This window comes from Aplidium turbinatum, chromosome 8 (assembly GCF_918807975.1).
Source record: "Aplidium turbinatum chromosome 8, kaAplTurb1.1, whole genome shotgun sequence".
NCBI lineage: Eukaryota > Metazoa > Chordata > Ascidiacea > Aplousobranchia > Polyclinidae > Aplidium > Aplidium turbinatum.
Window position 1 is genome coordinate 12,570,301 of NC_137479.1, and position 14,806 is coordinate 12,585,106.

General features: G+C 37.6%; 1 protein-coding gene across 2 annotated transcripts; it reads left to right on the plus strand.

The window, feature by feature from the left end:
* Positions 1-598: 598 nt before the first annotated feature.
* LOC145775833 (cilia- and flagella-associated protein 161-like) lies at positions 599-14,799 on the plus strand. Of its 2 annotated transcripts, none has more exons than XM_082587212.1 (9): positions 599-748; positions 1,719-1,808; positions 3,042-3,140; positions 4,958-5,115; positions 5,457-5,538; positions 6,767-6,925; positions 7,332-7,405; positions 13,329-13,460; positions 13,731-14,799. In XM_082587212.1, exons 1-9 carry the CDS (start codon positions 680-682, stop codon positions 13,825-13,827), a joined length of 960 nt encoding a protein of 319 aa, XP_082443338.1. In that variant the 5' UTR covers positions 599-679; the 3' UTR covers positions 13,828-14,799. The 2 variants fall into 2 exon arrangements, with proteins under 2 accessions (XP_082443338.1, XP_082443337.1); XM_082587211.1 differs by lacking the exon at positions 7,332-7,405 and adding an exon at positions 11,807-11,880.
* Positions 14,800-14,806: the final 7 nt, after the last annotated feature.

The window sequence follows — 14,806 nt, forward strand, 5'->3', positions numbered from 1 at the left end:
CAGCTGTTTCGATTTAAGTTAAGTGGCCGCTGAAAGTTCCGGATCGCTTCCACCTTGCCCCGGTGAGGAGCCGTATGCCCTTAGAATTTACTTCATGGTCTAGAAATTTTAACTCTGGTATACCAAACATACATTTCCCTTTATTTAGAAAGATCCCTTAGTAAGTTAGATGGCGAAAAACGAGCTGATTCACACGTTCTTCCTTGTTTTTGTTTTTTTTAAATAGGATGTCATTAAGACATGACACTACTGTAGATCTAACAGATGCTGAATTTTCTTTGGCAGATAGATCAATTTTTGATAATCAATTGATATCAGTAAAACTAGCCCGAAACAAACGCAGAAGCCAAATACAGAAAATATTGCAAGAATGAAATATAAAAATTGACCTGGTCCGTACACGTAGTTATAAACAGTGCAATAAATCAATTCAATTTCACTCAGCCAGCAGGGTTAATGCTTAATGCTTATGTCGGTGAAATTTAGAACAAATGCTTAGACCCCATGATTTTGTTATAATATTTTGCTTTTCTTGACTTTCTGTTCCGCATCAGTGACTGCGGGAAAATCCCTGTTGTTATTAGCAACTGATGTTTGGCTGAAGGCTAATTTTTTAACCGTTTTTAGGTGATGCTAAACTTATGGTAACAAAGAATTTGGGGTGCTTAGAAACTTAAAAATGAGTGTGCGTACTTATAATCCATCTGTTCGTGTTGGAAACTGGAATGAAGATATATGCCTAGAAGAGGTACGTATGGCTGTGATTATATTGTTGCTTTAGGCTACTGTTGTTGATAACTTTTTTTTTTTTTTTTTTTTTTTCCTTTTTTGTTGTTGTTGTTGTTGTTTTTCTTTGTGTTTGTTTGTTTTTTCTGTAGCCTACTATTAATCCAATTATATATTGTATCCAGTAAAACATCCCATGTGGGGGCACCTTGACTTAGATAACCGCATGGTTTTTTCGGTGCCTCCATGGTGTAGTTTCCATATAAAAAAAAAAGCTATTTGTTATATCTCCTGATGTGTACTTTGAAAATGAATGTGGAGCTATGCCGAAAATAAACTTGATTGATTGATTGGCTGAATGATGGCTTTTGTGATAAAAAGTCAGTGATAGAAAGTAGTGAGGTGAACACTGTTTCGTATGCCTGCATAACCGAGTGATAAAACCCATGGTTTCACGTTGAAAATGGCACGTATTCGACATTATTGCTCAAGAGAATGTGGCTGTGTCATTGGTAAGAAACACTTAAAGGCATGCCGTTGATTGCAAAATAGCTCAAATTCGACTATAGGGGTGAAGTGTAATTTCTGTCATAACTGTGCAGAGCGAAAACATGTGTGAAATATTGAGTTGTAATCATTTAACATTGAAAACAGATATTCCAATAATTATAACAAGTGACCAGGAAAACTTCAACTCACAAAATATATTGTTAATGTGTTTATCTGTAAAAAGCACAACTCAATTTTAAGGTAGAGTACCATTAGCATATGTTATGCAAAACTGTATCAGATGTTTGTTAGCTATTTCTTATGCATAAAAAAATGTTGAAGATAGGCCTATTTTATATACAGTAGTCGGTTATGAAGTTAGCAAAAATAAGCCAAAAGTTAAGTACGGTAATGTTTCATTACCAGTTAGTTGTGTTTTGATTTTTGAAGGTCATACGTTTGTTTGCCATTGCCATGTTAATTTCTTTTTTCTTTCATTTTAGGATTTGTTGAAAGATTTTTTGGACAAAAAAGAAAAAGGGGAGCTCCTCATACAGAAGACGCATAAATTGTTAGATAATATTTTGAGAAAGGTTTGATGATGATTATTTAAACTTTAAAAATATTATTTTTAACAGTTTAATATAATTGTGTTCTGTTGCAATCTACATCAACCTAATTTCAATGAAATGATTTTTTTTTAACTTTAGATGCATTGGCTGAGCCACAAGGATTGACTGAATCACAAAGGGTTAGGGCTGTTTAAAACAATGTTTTTTGGCTAAAAAAAAATCTTCACAACATTTTAATTCAAAATGAAATTTAGACTTTGATTGCCATGCTGAAACAAATTACTTCGACTTATTTTTTCTGCAAACAATCCCATTAGCAGATGTATTTAGACAATAATTTCAAAAAACCACCACAGTTTGCAATGCAGTGCAAGTAAGAATCAACAAAGCTCTTACCTCTCTTAGAACTGGTAATTAAAAATGATTGTGAATTCAAGATGTTTTTACTAATTAAGCCAAGTTGAAGATCGAGAAGAGTCTAGTAAAACAACTTCAAAGAATATGTAAATAAGTTTATCAGTATTGAAAGTTTGAAACAACGTTTGGAAATCTTTTAAAAAGAAAAAATCTACATTCTACAATAAGGAACAATTTGGCAAAAATGCCTTACACACATATGTGTCTCAGTATCTTAAAAACATGAGAACATAAGACTGTTATTGCGCATGGTGAATGATGCTATTCATAGCAGGGCTGCTAGCTCTCTTTGTATTAGCTACTTGTATTTCAGCATTCAAATCTGTCATAGGCTACTGAAGTTTGTTTCAACTGAGCAGAGTTGAGCAATGTAGTTATGTATAGTTCAGCCTTTTATGGATTGGACAAGGGCATCTTTATCCTTGAATTGAGAAAACCTTAATCCTGGCATTTCTGTATACTTGTAGAGGATTTGAACTACAGATGCTGGCTAAGTCACTGAGACTGACAAAGTGAAGCTTTTGCTTGTTAACTGTTGTTACCTGTAGTTTATTCTTTGATCTCAGTCTTGCACCTGACTGGTGTGAAATAAATTATTATTTATTATTGTCTTAATATGGCGGGATATATTGCAAAAGCTTACACCTTGAGAATTGAACCAACGTTGCTTGGTCTAACTATTTTTTTGTTCCCAAAATTGGAAACTTGTCCAACTGAGCTATCAGTTCGGACCAGTATAGCCTAATGAGGAGCCAAGTCATTGCTTTCTCAGTCATTCTTCTTCTATTGAGATTAACCCACAGTTGGGCTAAATTTAGCAAATCTGTATTTTTTTAGTATCCATTGACGGTGTCAAGAGATGGTTTTGTGCATTTTGGAGATTCCGTAATGCTTGTTAACCCTGGACAGGAAAGTATTCCTGAGTCTATGCAAAAGGTTTGGGGCATTGTTCTAAATATTTTTTCTTATAAATTATTATTTTCAGACTTGTTGAGTAACTTTATCCATTTAAACTTAAGTATATCAAATATAGTTATTACTTTTTGAAATCTCTACACTCTACAGCCTGTTTTACCCTAAAAGGGGGATCATCTGAGGTTCCTGAAAAACATGCAAAAACAATATATAAATCAGTAACACTTGACATTGACATTGTTTAATATCTTTTCAGGTATTACCAATTTATTTTTTTTTGAATGTTTTTCAAGACTTTTTGATGATCCCCCTTTTAACGTGAAACAGGCTGTAAATATTTTCGAAAGTAATAACTATATTTGAGGTAATTTGCTCTGCTCGACTTTTTAGCTCGGCATCGAGCACTTTGTAGTAGTAATAGTAGCCTACTTATTGTTTAAACTTAGGTATATTATATATGCCTCATATAAAATTAACGGTTTGTTGGACTGTGTTTGACAAGGTATAGTGTTTGATACCGTACCTATAGTGTTGTCTGGTTAGCTGAGTAATGTAAAACTGCATGAAACTGCTAAATGCTACTCAAATAGAAAAAGTTTGGGAATCACTGTGTTAGACGTTTCGAGTAGCATTTAGCAGTTTCGAGTATGTATTAGCTAATTCGAGTAGCTAATTCGAGTCACATTTAGCAGTTTCATTGTTTTGTTTCATTGTAACATTGTTTTCGCTTCACCTATATCCATAAAATCTCCAAAATATACAATAAAAGACAAGTTAGTTCAACAAATATTAGCACAGGGCTCCGAGATTTTTTGTTAATATTGTCGGTTTTATATGTAGAGAAATTGACTGTAACTTGCAAAATACCGTACTTAGACCCCCCTAAAAGAGGTTGAATACTGGCTTCCTTGTTTCCCATATTCTAATCCTGAGTTTTCTGCTGCTTGGCATAAAATACCTTTTCCAGTTAGTTTTGTATTTTTCAAAGATAGCTACTTTACTTCTTGATGTTTACTTAGTTTCTAAAAGGGATATAAAGAAATTCAATTATCACATTGGTTCCAAAACAAAACTTCGTTGCCAAACTTTTCATCAAACTTTCTTTTGATTCTACTGATGATCCAATAGGATGCGCAGTGTGCAGTGTGACAAAACATTTGAAATAAAGTAAACAATATCACACCAAATCAAAAAAATCAACTCATTTATATATAGAGCTTTCACCACACAAGTGTGGTATATTCAGTATAGTCTTATTCAAATAGAAGATTTAATTTAATAGATTGATAGTGTTTACTTTACCGCATTGGTTGTCTGCAAAACAATTGCATTATTTTAAACTGCATCATTACTTCAGTTCTATTTGAATAAGCACCTTCTGGTGATCCTCAGTAAGGGTGAAACAAGCTGTAGGTTAAAAAATGCTTACTTGAAATATAGTATCTGTATTTGATGTAATTTGCTCTGCTCGGCTTTTTTGTTTTGCATTGAGCACTTTTTGTAGTAATAATAGCGCTTATTGTATTATTTTAAAATATTGAAATTAAAAAGTTTTCTCACTCTCTGCTTCAATTAAGTGAATGGTAAACCAAGAAGTGCTGTAGACATCATCAACATAGTAGGGTACCGTATATATTACCACTTGGCGAAATGAATACTTTAAAATACCTTTGGTACCGGTATCGTTGTTTTATTTTGATGACCGTATTTTGTGGGGTTAAACTAATATGGTATAGATATTAAATTGTATGAAAATTGTCATGACAACGTCCATTTCGATTAAACAGTTTGGTCTTTATTTTGTCTGTGAACCTGGTCTTATAACTTGCCTTTTTTAGTATTACTGCCAAGTAGCACCACCGCGCCCGCCGACTTCTTTGTCGATAAACATGGATGAATACAAAATGTATTTGGCTGATAAAGTGGAAGCTCCTTGTGATGTGTCAGCGTCACTAATCTTGACTCCTTGCACACGGAATGTTTTTGTTATTAAAAGGTGCGATATTCCTAAGTTTAAAATTCTACTAGCACTCATTTTTGTCCTTATTGGTTTGCTTCTACAACTCCTATGATAATATTGAGCGTACCATTTGACAACAGTAAATCACAACAACATCCAACAGAATACTGCTGTAGCCTAGTAGGCTTACGACTTTTTAACTTCATTTTGTATGCTAGTAGGTAACGTTCAATTGCTATTTCATTGCTTTTTTTTAGATAAAGTAACCATATGTCTAGCAACGCATATATTCTCGACATATATTTGCATTTCAATTTGAAGATATATGACAATTAGTGACTTCATGATAACCTCAGAGAAACTCTTTGCTTTTACAGTGTTGATGGCACTGAGGAAGGGTCAGCTTTGAGGTTTGGCCAACCCTTTGCCATTTCGACTACGCCCGGTTACGGTGGAGACGTAAGTCACACAGGTTACCCATTAGTTTGACAGATTATCGCATGTAGGTTATGCTTTTAAGTAGTTGATTTTGAAATCTGCATTCAAGGTAGTCTCACAGTAATTTTTTTATTAAAATTGCTGCCTCATGGTTTTCAAACTTTTCATACTAGACGTAGTTCGATATGAAGAAAAACAATCTTTACTTGGGTGATTATGCAAACTATTTCCAGCGCCGGATTATCCATAAAGCTGAACAAGCCGAAGCTTTAGGCCCACAAAAATGCGGCCCATTATAAATAAGAAAGTTACTTATGGAGAAAATGTTAATATTTGACAATGGTTACGACTTTGCATTTGCAAAAGCGTGAAAGGTCGCCGTCTTGAAATTATTATGATATCGGCTTATTGTTTTAATGACTTGGCACACTGCAGCATAAATAGTACAGTAGTAGCCTAATGCTTTGTGAAAACTCACTGCATGTTTAAATCCGCTAAACAGAGATATTATTTGTTAGTGTCAAGTTAGCCTACTGTTTGTTCAAGAGAGCAGTAACCTACCCTGTCTTGCGTAGGAGTTGAACTGAGATTGAAACCACAAAACGGAATGGAACTTGATCCAGTTGCAAGAGGTTTAATTGAACTAAGTTTAATTTCCCCATTGCGAGCCAAAATAGGTGTTTGTACTCAGAAGTATTCCATGCACGTAAAAATAGGCCCACAAGTGATTTAAGCTTTAGGCCTAGGCTACAATAGGCCTACCCATTATTCGGCACTGGTTATTTCATATACCTTCAATAGCTGTGTTGTAATAAAATATTGGCCGGAAAACTAAGCTTGTTTTGAAATAAAGGAATTTAATCTATCACTGCAGCAGTGGCCGAGTGGTTAGCGCGTTGGGCTCGCAGTCGAGAGCCTGCATGTTCCAGCCACCCGCACTTGCTGTTGTTTCTCTGGGCAAGAAACTTTACGATAATTGCCTCTACCCAGTGATCGATTTCGAGTAATGGGTGGTACCAAATTTAAGTCATAAGTAGAGTAGACAACCGGAAACAGACATTGCAGTCAGCTGCAGCGTGGGTCAGGTGTACGTCGGAAGGCGTACACCGATGCATAGCGCTCAAGTCCGCTTTCCCGCAATGCAGGATAAAGATAATAAAAACAAAACAAAAACAATGCGCCACAAGTGTTAGAAAGTCTTGTTGCCAAACAATGCATTGTACAGTATTCGCTGCTTTTTGGTTTTCAGCTCAATCTCTTCAGCGATCATAAACATTTCAACCAGAATGCCAAAAAGTCTCGACAGCAGCTTATTCAGCTTGTGGACGAAATAAATTACTTGACAACATGGCAAGTAATTCCATTCCACCCTCAACATCGACTGGAATACGAAGGCCTCCCAGTCCCAGTAAGTCATGCTTGAGTAGCTTCGGTGGAAGCATTTTCTTTCTTCACTGTAAATTGCACCGTATCCCAGACAGTAAAACCCGTCAATTTTACATTGATTCAACGTCTGCAGACCAGCAGACGTACTATCGCTGCAGATGTCTGATTCAACGTCAACAGACATCGAATCAGTGTAACAGTGGCGGATTTTGCTGTCTGACATGTCGCCTACTTTTTATTTATAATATTTTACACATGAAAAATACTAAACTGTTGTATTGCTTCTTGCTTTGATAAGATTAGCTGTTGTGCTTATTTTTTCTGCAAACTTACTTGCATTAAGGCTTGGATAATTTTATAATTTGTTTAAACTAGGTTATATTGTTTATGAAATACCATGTCTGCAAACCACACTTTTATTGCATTAGGCTAATTGCAAAATAGTTATTTTGCACAACAAGACCGGACAAGCTCTGTCAATGCCATCCAATTGCGGTATAAAGTAGGTATTCTGTTGAGTGTTGTTGTGATTAGTTATTGTCGAGTGGTACGCTCAATATTATCATACGAGTAATAGACGCAAACCGATAAGGACAAAAATTGGTAGCCTTAGTTATCTTTTACGACCGGATCAAATATACTTCAACAACATTACCAGACTTCTTGGTTCAAGCTTTTTGATTAATTTTAGTACGTTTATTTAACTACTTCCTCCTGTATGCAGCTTTTCGGCACACGCTCAGCAAAAGGAGTGCATTGCTTCAATGTTTTAATACCGCCCTGAGCTTTTGTCCCATTCTGTTAGTAGCCTACATACACTCAAGTGTCATAATGTTTTCTGTAACATTTCAAGCCAAAGCTGACTCTATTCTTCTTTGGCCTACTGGCTTACCGCTCTTCGATGTACAGCCAACGCTTGAGCGTACCACTGATCTTGCCGCTAATGTAGGGGCGTAGCCAGCACAAAATTTCAGGAGGGGGCGCGCAGGAGTAGGTTATTGTTGCACATTTCAGTGAGCCCGATGACCAAAGGTGGGCAGTAGCGCGCTACTTTTGTAATTTTCTGGTAGCGGTAGTGGCGCTGCACTTTGTTAGAGTAACGGCTGTAGTAGCGACGCTACGTTTTTCTCCATGTAGCGGAGAGGCGCTACATTTTCTTCATGTGTACTTCTGCTACCCGCTACTTTCCAATTTAAAGTGGAAAAAATTAATTCTTTTTAGAGATTTTTGATGGAAACCCTGGACCATGAGAATGAAGTTTTACCAAGCACTTGTTTTTCATAACGATGTTGAAATGACAGTGTAAACCAATGTGGTACTGAAAGCTGATATCATTTGTTTTCAAGGTCATTTTGATTTCATAAGGTACTTAAATAGAGTTTTCCAGTGTCAGTTTGAGACAAAACTAGCGGGTAGAAGTAGCGACAGGGTGCGCTACTTTTGGTTTGATTCGCGGTAGTGCGTTACCTTTCATCGAGTGAGAGCGAGTAGCGGTAGCGCCACTCTTGTGGCATATTGTAGCGGTAGCGCGCTACTTTCAAAGTAGCGGATGACCATTGACCACCTATGCTGGCGACATACACAGAGGGGAAAATTTGGAAAAATAATTCCTTAAAATTGCCCATTCTCAGAGTACGTTCACCGTTCAACCTAAATCAATAGTAAAACCCTATCAAATGATGCTATAACAGAAAGTGAAATTTTATTTAAGTTAGGCTACATGAAACCTGAACAACTCTAAAAATAAATAGTAGGCTCTTGGCCTAATGGTTAGTTCAATGGTAGGCTTCAGTTTGTCAATGAATATCTTTCACACAAAATACAACACATTACTTATTTAATGTTCATCTTAAATTTGAGATGTTCGCCGTACATTGAAACATATTGACATTTAGCAACAAAATTGCATTTCCCTGCCTCTGACTAGGCACACTGTTAGCAGCGAAAGTGTTGCATGGCTAAATGCCGCGTAAATTTAATCAAAGAAATAGGCTACATCTGTTTTAGTAAACTTTCCTACAGCTTTTCAATAGCTTACAAGCCTGTTAGTCGGTTGCATTGCATGCATGGGCTCTATCCAAGGGGGGGGGGTGAGGGGGGTGATCACCCCCCCACTCATTTGACTTTGAAAAGGTAGTGTGATATTTTATTGATCGAATTTAAAAAATATATATTTTGGCTGTTACTCTTCGGCTGTTGTTACTCATTTGGCTTTGAAAAGGATTGTGATATTTTATTGATCGAATTTTGAAAAAAATATTTCGGCTGTTGCCACTTTTTTGAATTTTTGATTTGACAACCCTGAACTACGAGCCAAGCGTTTACACTGTGGAGTTTTAACTTAGTTTGCTTACCCAAAAATGCCCTTCCGACAGTGATGCCGAAGTTAGTTGAGAATTGGGGGGAGAGGATAAATGACAATTTTATCAAATTTTAGACAATTTTGAACATTTGGGAGGGATGCATACTTTTATACACAGTTTTAGTGGTAAGCTTAGGCTACTGGTATTTACTATTAAATTTATTAAACAATCACCGGACCTCGGTAAATTAGCTGCTAACAGCATAATATACAGACAAGAAATCATAGAGATAAAAGCGCTACCAGTGCCCTTGTGAATGACTGCTGCAAGATTAAGAAACAAGCAAAGAAAAATTGGTACCTCCAGCTGGAGTCGAACCTATGACCTTCCAATGAATACTTAGTTTTTCCAAAAAAAACGGAAGATACTTTTCTTCTTGCCCTCTCCTTCACTAGAATCACTACACTTAGTGCATTATAGGACAAAGTCACTAGTCAGGAGACTGAAAACAATCGAAGCTACAGAAGAACATCTGCAAATTTATGACAAAAATAATAACTTTCAAACACATCAAAAGAACTTGTTACAACCGAACATATTGCGTCTTACGGTAGTGCGCATTGAAAACTCATTAGCACTGTCATTTATGCTGATGTCATTAAGAATATTTTGGTGAATGTTGCAAACAATGCTAGCATTCAACCTTTCCTGTCCCAAAGTATTTCTCAGCCAGGTGGAAAACAACCTTTCACAAGCAGCAGAGCTTACCGGACAAATTAAGAGGATGTTAATCATGTGAAGTATTTGAGTATAGAGAGATTTTTCCAACTCGGACAATGCCTGGTAAGCTCTTTTAGCATCGTACAGAAATTTTGCTCCTGTGGCCTTGCTGAATGAATCAATTTGATAACTCATCGATTCAGTGTCGGTCTTAGGGTATTTCGGGCCCTGTGCGGAATATGCTTTGCGGGCCCCAATGACAATGATCCAATTCAATAGCGTAGCTAGGTATTTTGAAAGGGGAGGGTTTTTTTGACGGCTGGCGGTGAAGCTTGTCAGCGTGTTCGCCGAAAGCGACACCCAGCGGAGGGGGATCTGGGGGGGCCTCCCCCAGAAATTTTTGAAAAATTACCTTGAATTTGGTGCATTCTCAGAACATGTTCAACAAAAATTTGGGTATGAATATTACTGTAAAATGGTGCTGTCCGGTGGCATAGCAAAAGGATAAAATCATGTTTTCTTTGGTATTTTTCGGAAATAAAGCTGAGTCAAGGATACCGGTACTTGCTTGTGAATCGAATCGAATTTTTTCCATTGGAAATGACAAAAATTTCTGCATTTTCTGAATAAATTGCGGCCCCCCTAACTTGCGGGCCCTGTGCGATCGCACGGTTTGCACACCCTAAAGACCGGCACTGATCGATTGTCTATTCAGCTCTGGATAATTTTTGACCATTTCAGGAACTAAGCCTGTCTTGAAAATTCGTGTAGGCTAAGTTCTTTATACTTTGCCGAATCGGAATTCAGGCTACTTTTAAACCGTTCGGTCAGTTTAGAGATAACTCTGTCCATGAACTGATTGTAAAGTATTTTATAATGCAGTTGAGTGTCTGCAGTAGTTGCCACCGAGCCTCCACCCAATCTTTCAGGGACTCTTCTTTGCCGTGGTGCTTGCAAAGGCGTGATAAAATAAGCAACAAATTTTTCCGGAAGTGAAACTGCATATTTGTAATTGTTCTCAAACTCCAAATCACGATATTTCTCTCGAATGATTTTCAAGGTTTGAAACAGCTCTTCACAAGAGTCAATGTCAAGCTTTTCTCGCAACGTGATACTAAATTGCTCTATAAGTGCCAAAGGCTTCAAAATCAGCGCAAGTCCCAAATATGTTTGTGCAGTTTCTTCATTACTGCAGTGCCGTGGCCAGTGGCCTAGTCCAACTCGTCCTTAATACCTTCAATGAAGGTCCTGCATTGTCTAGCGTCAAATCCAAGACAATTTAGAACTGTGATCAAACATCAATAAAAGAAAAACAACAGCAATTCGAGATGCTTGTAAACAACTAGATCGAAGTAGCCTACAACTTTATAGCAAATATTTTTTTTATGAATTATTGGGAGGGGATGCTGCTAAAATATTGGGGAGTATATCCCCCTCCCCCCAACTCCCCAAATATTGGGGAGTTGGGGGGAGGGGGAGTATGGTTGGGAGTATATCCCCCTCCCCCTCCCCCCTTCGGCATCACTGCCTTCCGAAACATACTTTCTGAAACGAATTGGAAACCCTATGCATGTGGATGATCAATGAAGCTGATGCTGCAATGGGGGGTCTGGGGGGCGTAGCCCCCCAGAAGTTGAAATGACTATGACGTTTTTAGCCCATTGTCCAAAAATCACCCCCCCAAATTTTAAAAGTGGATAGAGCCCCTGATTGCATGTGCAAAAATATTTTGGATGGAGAGCAACTTCTCCCTCCCCTGGCTACGCTTCTGCGCTAATGTTTTCTCAACATGCCGGCATTTGTAACTGGTCGCTTGCCACTGCTGCCATGTAACCTATTGTTTGTTGTTGCTGTTTCATTGACTTGTGTGCTACTAACAGGCAAATTCAAAGTTGCTGCTTCTGCACAATAAAACCGGGAAACAAGTATTCGTCCAGGACATGTATAGGCAGAGGTATATATCGTGCATGGGACTGCTATACTCTCCCTCATTTACACAGTTAATTTTGTTTGCTAATTACTGTACTCTCTAAGTAGGGTGCAGAGTCCTTTGAATGATAACGTGTATAACTGCACACTACGGTCATTTTTATTAGATTTTAATTGATCATCTAAAGTAAACTAAAGCAATGAATAGTTTATTAGGGTCTGTTTAGATATCATGAAACACCCTTAGATGGGTGGCAGAACCGCCAAAAAACTGTATACGGTATTTAAGCAGGTAGACGAAGGCGTCTGGGACTTTAGTATTGTGTTGATGTATAGGATTATAGATTGACGAAAAGTAGCATAGTTGGTGTCATACGAGGGAGGTAAAAAATGGCACATAGTATAATTCATCAATCCCTTTGCGCCAAATGGACTAGCTCAGGGGTGGGCAACGTGCGGCCCTTTTCCATTTTTTGTGCGGCCCTTCATCTTCTTCCAGCTATTTTTCCCCAAATAAGGCTATTTAAATTAAGCTTATTCTCGATTTACACAATTTCGAAGCTTAAGAAGTGATATGACCGTCTTTTCATTCCCCTGTAGCCTACCTGTGAAATAAGTTTTGCGCCTGTAGAAATCCAGCTTGAATTGAATTCACTGCAGGAGGATGACATTCTTGTACAAAATTTCAATAAGATAAACTCCATTGCTGAAAATATGAAGTAGTGTTTATTTGATGTGCTGCCCTCCTGTAAGCATTACATTTTCCTAACTGGCCCTTTGTTTTAAAAAGGTTGCCCACCCCTGGACTAGCTAGTTTATGAAAACTGCTCCCACAGATAAAAATAAACACTCACAGCGAGCATTAACTAACCTATATTTGGTTTAGTTGTGACAACAAGCTTTCACGTATCAGTGTTGGACTGAACTAATATTCAACTGTAAGATTTTGAAAAGGGTTTGGTTGCTACCTTTCACTCTTCAAAAGCAAAGTTCTTTTCAAAATAAGCTACACTTTATCATATAGGTATCGCATGTATTTGCTTTTGCATGGTTTGATTTTCTTTGGGAATGCTTCTGTTTATGTTTACTTGAACATTAGGCTACCATACTTTGTTAATGGACAAGAAAGAAACAATTCCAAAACCAATAGCTTTCCAACTGGTATCCCGTTGCAGACGTTGAATTAATGTAAAAATGACGGATTTTGCTGTCTGGTTAGACTCTATAATGTTCTATGGGTGACCAATAGGGTGACGGCCGGACTACCAATTCCATGGCTCTAATGAAAGTGGAGAGAGAGCAACGCATGTCAGTGATGGATACAACGCCATACAAAGACATTAACATTGTTTACTGTTGCTATCAACTTAACTCGAGGAGGTTCTTGGAGTGTTGTTTAGCGAAACATGATGACATGTAGCCTACATGCTGCATCCATCACCAGTGGTAACTACTGATGTTGACATCATACAGAACTCCGTTTGGACGAGACTACGAAGTGACCGGACATACGGAGTTGGATTCCCATAAGTTCGAAAAGGACAATAATCACTGGGTGATTGTCTCCGGAAACCCGAGTGATGATGAAACCACCCAGTTTAACAGGTGAGCTTTTTGGTTTCTGATTTGATTCAAAGTCGTTTTAAAGAAAGTAGCCGAACACTGAGATAAGATTTTTATTTTAACCGACTGTCAGAATTAACATCATTATTGGTGTAGAAGTCAACCAGTAGATTACTGACGAATCCGAAAATGTGAATTAGCTATTCACCACTTACTATTAGACGACATTATCGATACACTAAAACGTGTAACCTGCAGCCTACCTGTAAGCTATTCCCAGTAAAAACTTATGCAACAACAAGTTGTTTCCAGACCGATACCGCAACCAAGCGGTGTGCCGAAGACAGAAGCAGCTGCTTTAAAGAATCCGGAAGAAGCAGACGTGGATCCTAAACCGGCAACAATATAATTGCAACTCGTGTGTTTCTGTTGCGCTTCACGTTTACAAAAAATACTGTTGTTAATAATAAGGCACTGTTCAAATATCACATGACGCCATTTTTCTTCACCCTCATGCGACGTTTGTCGTAACCAATACAATTTAAAACAAAAACAAACAATACAAGATGATTTGACACACACCCACAGTCGTCATATGATATTTGAACTGTCTCTACCAATGTATCAGCAGGCTTTCAACTTGTGTCATGTTTAAATTTATTCAAATTTAACCGTTCTAGTATTAAAAATTGAGATATTTTCTTAGGCAAATGTTTTAACTTTTTTTCTTATCCTGGAGCAGGTTGCAAGCCTGGTGCATAGTAGTTGGATAAATGTAGTATTCCGTTGACCCAACGGTGGGCATAGCCTATTTGTAATCTGCAGGTTGCTGCAGCAAATAAGGTTTATTAACCAATCAGAAGGCAAGATTGAAATCAACTGATTGCAGTCGTGCGACTCTTGCACGTCAGAAGATAAATTAAATAAATGTTTCGCCGTCGCGGCCTAGAGGGAGTTAAGGGAATAGTCATACCGATGACGTTGGTTCGATTCCTACCCTGCCGTTACTCTTTTTTCTTCTGTAATTACCCAAGTTCAAAACAAGAATCAACTCTCTAGATGAGTGCTTGAAGGCTCACAATGCTGCAGTCAGCTGGTTCATGGAGAAACTTGTCCTATGTTAAAGTGAATGCGGTCAAAATACCTCATCTGCTGCAGCAACCTACAAGTTACAAATACGCCAACGGTGGGATTACATTCTCAAGGAGTTGTAATGTATATAATCTGTCGTGAGTTTGATAAGGTAGGCTATATCAGTTTCTGTTATTTTTACTGGTGAAGTTTAGTGCAAATATTGCCCTGCACATTCTGCACTGCATGCACCATTATCATGGTTGTTACTTGTAATTACACTTCGCTTTTAATAAATATTTATCTTCAACGGTTGC